This window comes from Colius striatus, chromosome 4, assembly GCF_028858725.1.
Source record: "Colius striatus isolate bColStr4 chromosome 4, bColStr4.1.hap1, whole genome shotgun sequence".
In the NCBI taxonomy this organism is placed as follows: domain Eukaryota; kingdom Metazoa; phylum Chordata; class Aves; order Coliiformes; family Coliidae; genus Colius; species Colius striatus.
Window position 1 is genome coordinate 96,221,448 of NC_084762.1, and position 4,586 is coordinate 96,226,033.

Genomic DNA, 4,586 nt, shown 5'->3' on the forward strand with positions numbered 1-4,586 from the left:
TCACAATCCTGCCCTGACCACACACACCAAACTGGCCACAATCCCCAGCAACATCACAGCATAGCTGATTTTTATGCTGTTGGCACCACTGAAGTTACAGAGGGAGGTCTGGCAGCATTTGGTGGAAAAAGCTGCCACCCCAAGGTTCAAGTTGGTCTCGGGGCAGTCTGCAGAGCATTTCTTGGTGATGCGGTGTCCCACGTCCTTGCCTGAGAGGAGAATGAAACAAGGAAAGAGAGCTGTGATTTCAGGTCCTCCTGCAAGAGCTCACCATGGGATGACAGGAGGAAGCTTATTGCAACTCTGCTTAACTTGCAGTGAAGCAATACCAGTGATGGGTTGGGTTTGATGAGTGCTGAGGGAGGGACCACACAACCTGGATGGCAGCAGCAGGTCCTTGGTAGACACCCACGCTGTGCTTTGTGTGGCTTAGGGGAAAAGAATCACTGCTGAGGCATTTTCAGTCTCTGAAGTCACACACATAGGTGAGGTGCTGTGGGATATCATAGAATCACAGCATGGTGGGGTTGGAAGGGACCTTTAGAGCTCATCCAGTGCAACCCCCCTGCAGAAGCAGCTCCCACCTAGAGCAGCTCACACAGGAACGTGTCCAGCTGGGTCTTAGTTTAGTGATGGGTCTGGCAGTGTGAGGTGAGGGCTTGGACTTGATGATCTTAAAGGTCTTTTCCAACCTTTCTGTGATTACTGACATCACAGTCCCTCCCATCATCCATCACCAAGTGTGTGAGCCCTTAGGTCAAGCAACAGGGGCTTCTCATCAAAGCCCATGTGCCCTGACATAAGGTGGTGAGGAACATTCCCCACAAAGTGGATCATTACAGTTGGAAAAGACCTTTAAGATCATTGAGTCCAACCCCATCACTAAACCACATCCCTCAGCACCTCAGCTATGTGTCTTTTGAGTATCTCCAGGGATGGGGACTCCTCCACTTCCCTGAGCAGCCCATCTCAATGCTTAACAACCCTCTCAGTGACAAAGATTTTGCTAATCCCCAGTCTAAACCTCCCCTGGTGCAACTGAGATCCATTTCCTCATGTCCTATTATTCATTACTGGAGGGAAGAGACCAAACCCCACCTCACTGCAACTCCCCTTCAGGTAGCTGTAGAGAGCAAGGGATTCACTGAGGGATTCACACACATTAAGTGTTGTGACCCATAAACCTCAGCCATCCATTCTTCCCAACAACCACCAACTTACTGCCCTAAAGGAAACATCAGCCCATCAGTTTCTCTAGGAGGAGCAAATAGAAACAGCCTAGAGGTGTTGCTGGCAACTCACCAAACCCAGCAGAGCTGTATGTGGTCGTGCAGTACTTCTCATGGTCTTCACACTTGTAGGTTTTCAGGCAGTTCCAGTTGGAGTGCTCGTTCTCACATGTGTAACAGAACAAGGAGGAAGCTGCAGGGAATGCACATGACACACATTAGTGGTTTCCAGCAGTGCTTTCCTGGGAAGAAAGGGTCAGAAGCCACGTCCCTTCGTGGCAAAACACAAGGTGGAAAGTGTGGTACAGAGTTTTCACCGTGAGCTAAGTAAGGTCTTGGGTTTGGTTAAGGAAGCTCACAAAGCAAACAAACAGAACAAACAGTTTCCTTTCCCTGCTTGAGATTTTTGGTGATTAAAGCTGAAAACATGGGTTTTTTCCAGCACTCTCAGGTGACCTTTCTTCCCTCCATCCCCAGGTCCACATGGGTCTGGTTGACAACCAACCTGCTTAAATCAGAGCTCAGCTGAGTCTAGCACAGCCCTGGCAAGGAGAGGGTGAACTGGCATTTCTCAGCTCAGAGTTTTTCAGCCTCTTTCAAGCTGCATCTGCAGAACAACGTTTAGACATGATTTAATTAAAGCCCAGGACAACCCCTCCTTGAGCTAAATTACTGAGCAGAGGAGCTACCACTAAAGGGAGTTCCCTGGGAGAGGTTGCTCTGGACAACAGAGACATTCTTTCTCCCAGTACCTGGGATGGGATGTTCTCAGTGATATTATTAGCAGGGGTTGATTTAGTTCTATTACAAATCCAGGAGGAGGTAGGAGATGTATTTCTGAACAACCCTGAAGTAAATTGAGTTGAATTTCCAGCCTGGCCAGATGGCCATGCTAGAAACACAGATGTGTGCTAACTAGTTCCCTGGAGATGGATTCACAGCTGGTGGAAACTGTTTCCCTGCTGTTCTGTGCAATGCTCCTCGTTTCTGAGCAAGGAGAGGGGACAGAGACAGTTCAGCTGCTCTTGGGAACAGCATCCTCCAGTGTCACTTGCAGTGGGCAGCTCTGGGTTGAAGGTGACCCATTTGCATACCAGAGAGAGACGTCTGTTAAGGCTGAAATTTCCCTGTTTCAGTTCATCTTGGCTTTCTCAACCCAACAGGGCTCTTTTTTGGGTAGAAAAAGAGCCCCTTTCAGTTGAATTTGAGCCTGTTTTTAGCAAGACAGCTCCTCCCAGGGACACTCCAAAAGCCCAGCTGCTGTGGATTCAAAGTCATCTCTCAAGCTGAACATGAAAACCTCCAGAAGCAGTTTGTGAAAAACCTTAAAAAGCCATTTTAGGCCTTAACTACCCCAGCTAGGAGAAGCAAAGGCCTCCTCTCTCTCTCTGATGTGGGGATCTCAGGTGCTTTGGATACAGCTCTGGCTTCCTCAGCATAGGACTAACTGCCTTGCTCTGAAACCTACCCAGATGCTCTTTGCTCATGCCAGGTGTTGAGAGTGCAGGTGTTCTCACAAGCAGCAGATGAAATCATCCCTGTTACATCCTGTTTTTTACTTCTCTTTAACTGCCTGTGCAGCAACCTGCTGCTTCTCCATCATTTACTGCTTCTCCATCACTTGCCTAACTTAAGCCTCCCACCTCTCCTCTGGAAGCTGCCTGACCCGAGCTGTGGGCTACTGCCCTTTTGCAGACTGTGCTGGAGCAACCTCAGACACGCTGCCTAGGAAATGTTATTGCATGTTCCAGTCCCTGTGGCTCTCTCTGATCTGCTTTTCTGCCAAATCTCACAAGGTTCTTCAAATCACTTCGTGCTGCAAATGGAACCGAGACCCCAGCGTGTGCAGGAAAGCAACTGAAACACGCTCGTGTTCGCTGGCTGATGCAAGGAAATCCCTCCTAGTCAGGAAATAATAACAGCTTAAGCTGTTACAGCTCTTATAAAGCCTTGCCTGTGCCTTGCCTCCACTCTCCATTAGCTCCAGTTTTGCAAATGCAGCCAGAACTAGCCTTAACGGTGCAAAAAGAGGCTTGCAGCGCTCCTCGGGAGCACGCACAGAGATGCTGCTTCACAACTGGATCTTTCAACACACTTATCCAGTTATATCTGAAAGGAGAAAAGCACAGAGCATCCCAGACAACCCCCCCAAAGCTCTCCAAAACCTCTGAGCCAAAGGGCTCTTTAGGCTTTGAGGTATCTGCAAGCTGCTTTCTGGATGGCAGCAGCGTGGTGGGGAGTGCAGCGAGACGCTGGTGGTGTCAGTCCCCATCGTCTTCCCTCCACCAGCAGCTCCTCGTGTTTCACTCAGGAGCAAAGGCAAAACTGCAAGCTCATCAGCATTCCCATTTTGCAGCTCACATAGAATGGTGGAGGTTGGGAGGGAGCTTTAGAGCTCATCCAGTCCAACCCCCTCCCCCTGCAGAAGCAGGTCCCACCTAGGTCAGGTCACTCAGGAACATGTCCGTGCCTGTCTTCAGATGTGAGTGGTCAGAGCTTGGTACTTGAGGTTGTGAGAAAACACAGCCCATCTTTAGGTTCTGGGTAGCTCAGCAGAGCTCAGCCAAGAAGCTAAGACTCAACCACACTAAATACTCCTTGGTGCAGCAGTCACCAAAGCAAAACTGCACTACCAAGAGCTCACCAACTGCAACACAAGCTGTCAAACCTCCTTGCCCCTGTGTTATCTCTTTGCTGGTGTTTCCAATCTGGCTCTCCCAGCCTCCAAAGCTCCTTACCTTGCTTGGCACACAGGACTGCTGCCAGCAGGGCAATCACAAGAGCCTTCATGGTCGCTGTGTGCCCAGAGCCTGAGCAATGTGGGATGCTGCACCCTGGTTAAGGTTTTTATATGGGCACCACATTTACTCTGGCTTCCTTTGATTGCAGTAATTGGAGGTTTGGGGAGTGACAGCACAGAAGATGTGATCAGTGCTGGGTGTGTTTGTGTGTAGGAATCTGTGAGGAGGCACCAGTTAGCAATCTTTCACCCATCTCTCATTCAGATCCAATCTATTACTTTTTTTTTCCAGGGCCTCCTCCTGCTGACCATGTTCTGAGCTGCTAATTTGGGGAATGATTTATGTCACTCAAACATTGGGAGTCTCTTCTTTCTCCCTTGGGCTGAACCATGAAGCTGGAGCAGAGCAGAGGCAGCTGTGCCAGCCTGGGGTGGCTCATGGCTTGCAGGATAATGGGCATCACCTGGCATCCTCCATCCTTTCTCTCTGCCATCATGTGAGAGTTTCATATCTGTGGGAACTGAGAGAGGGGGCAAATAAAAGATTCCTACTGGATTTTCCACAGTCCTTCAGAGTCATCTCACTTGTCCTTTAAGCAGAAAACCAGCCTGTATCA

At 49.4% G+C, this 4,586-nt stretch overlaps 1 protein-coding gene across 1 annotated transcript; it reads right to left on the reverse strand.

The window, feature by feature from the left end:
- Nucleotides 1–4,019, reverse strand: LOC104559963 (lymphocyte antigen 6E). Its single transcript, XM_010205144.2, has 3 exons — nt 3,968–4,019; nt 1,303–1,422; nt 1–209 (listed from the first exon to the last, which is right to left on the reverse strand). The coding sequence occupies exons 1-3, from the start codon at nt 4,017–4,019 to the stop codon at nt 1–3; spliced, it is 381 nt and encodes a 126-aa protein (XP_010203446.1).
- Nucleotides 4,020–4,586: the final 567 nt, after the last annotated feature.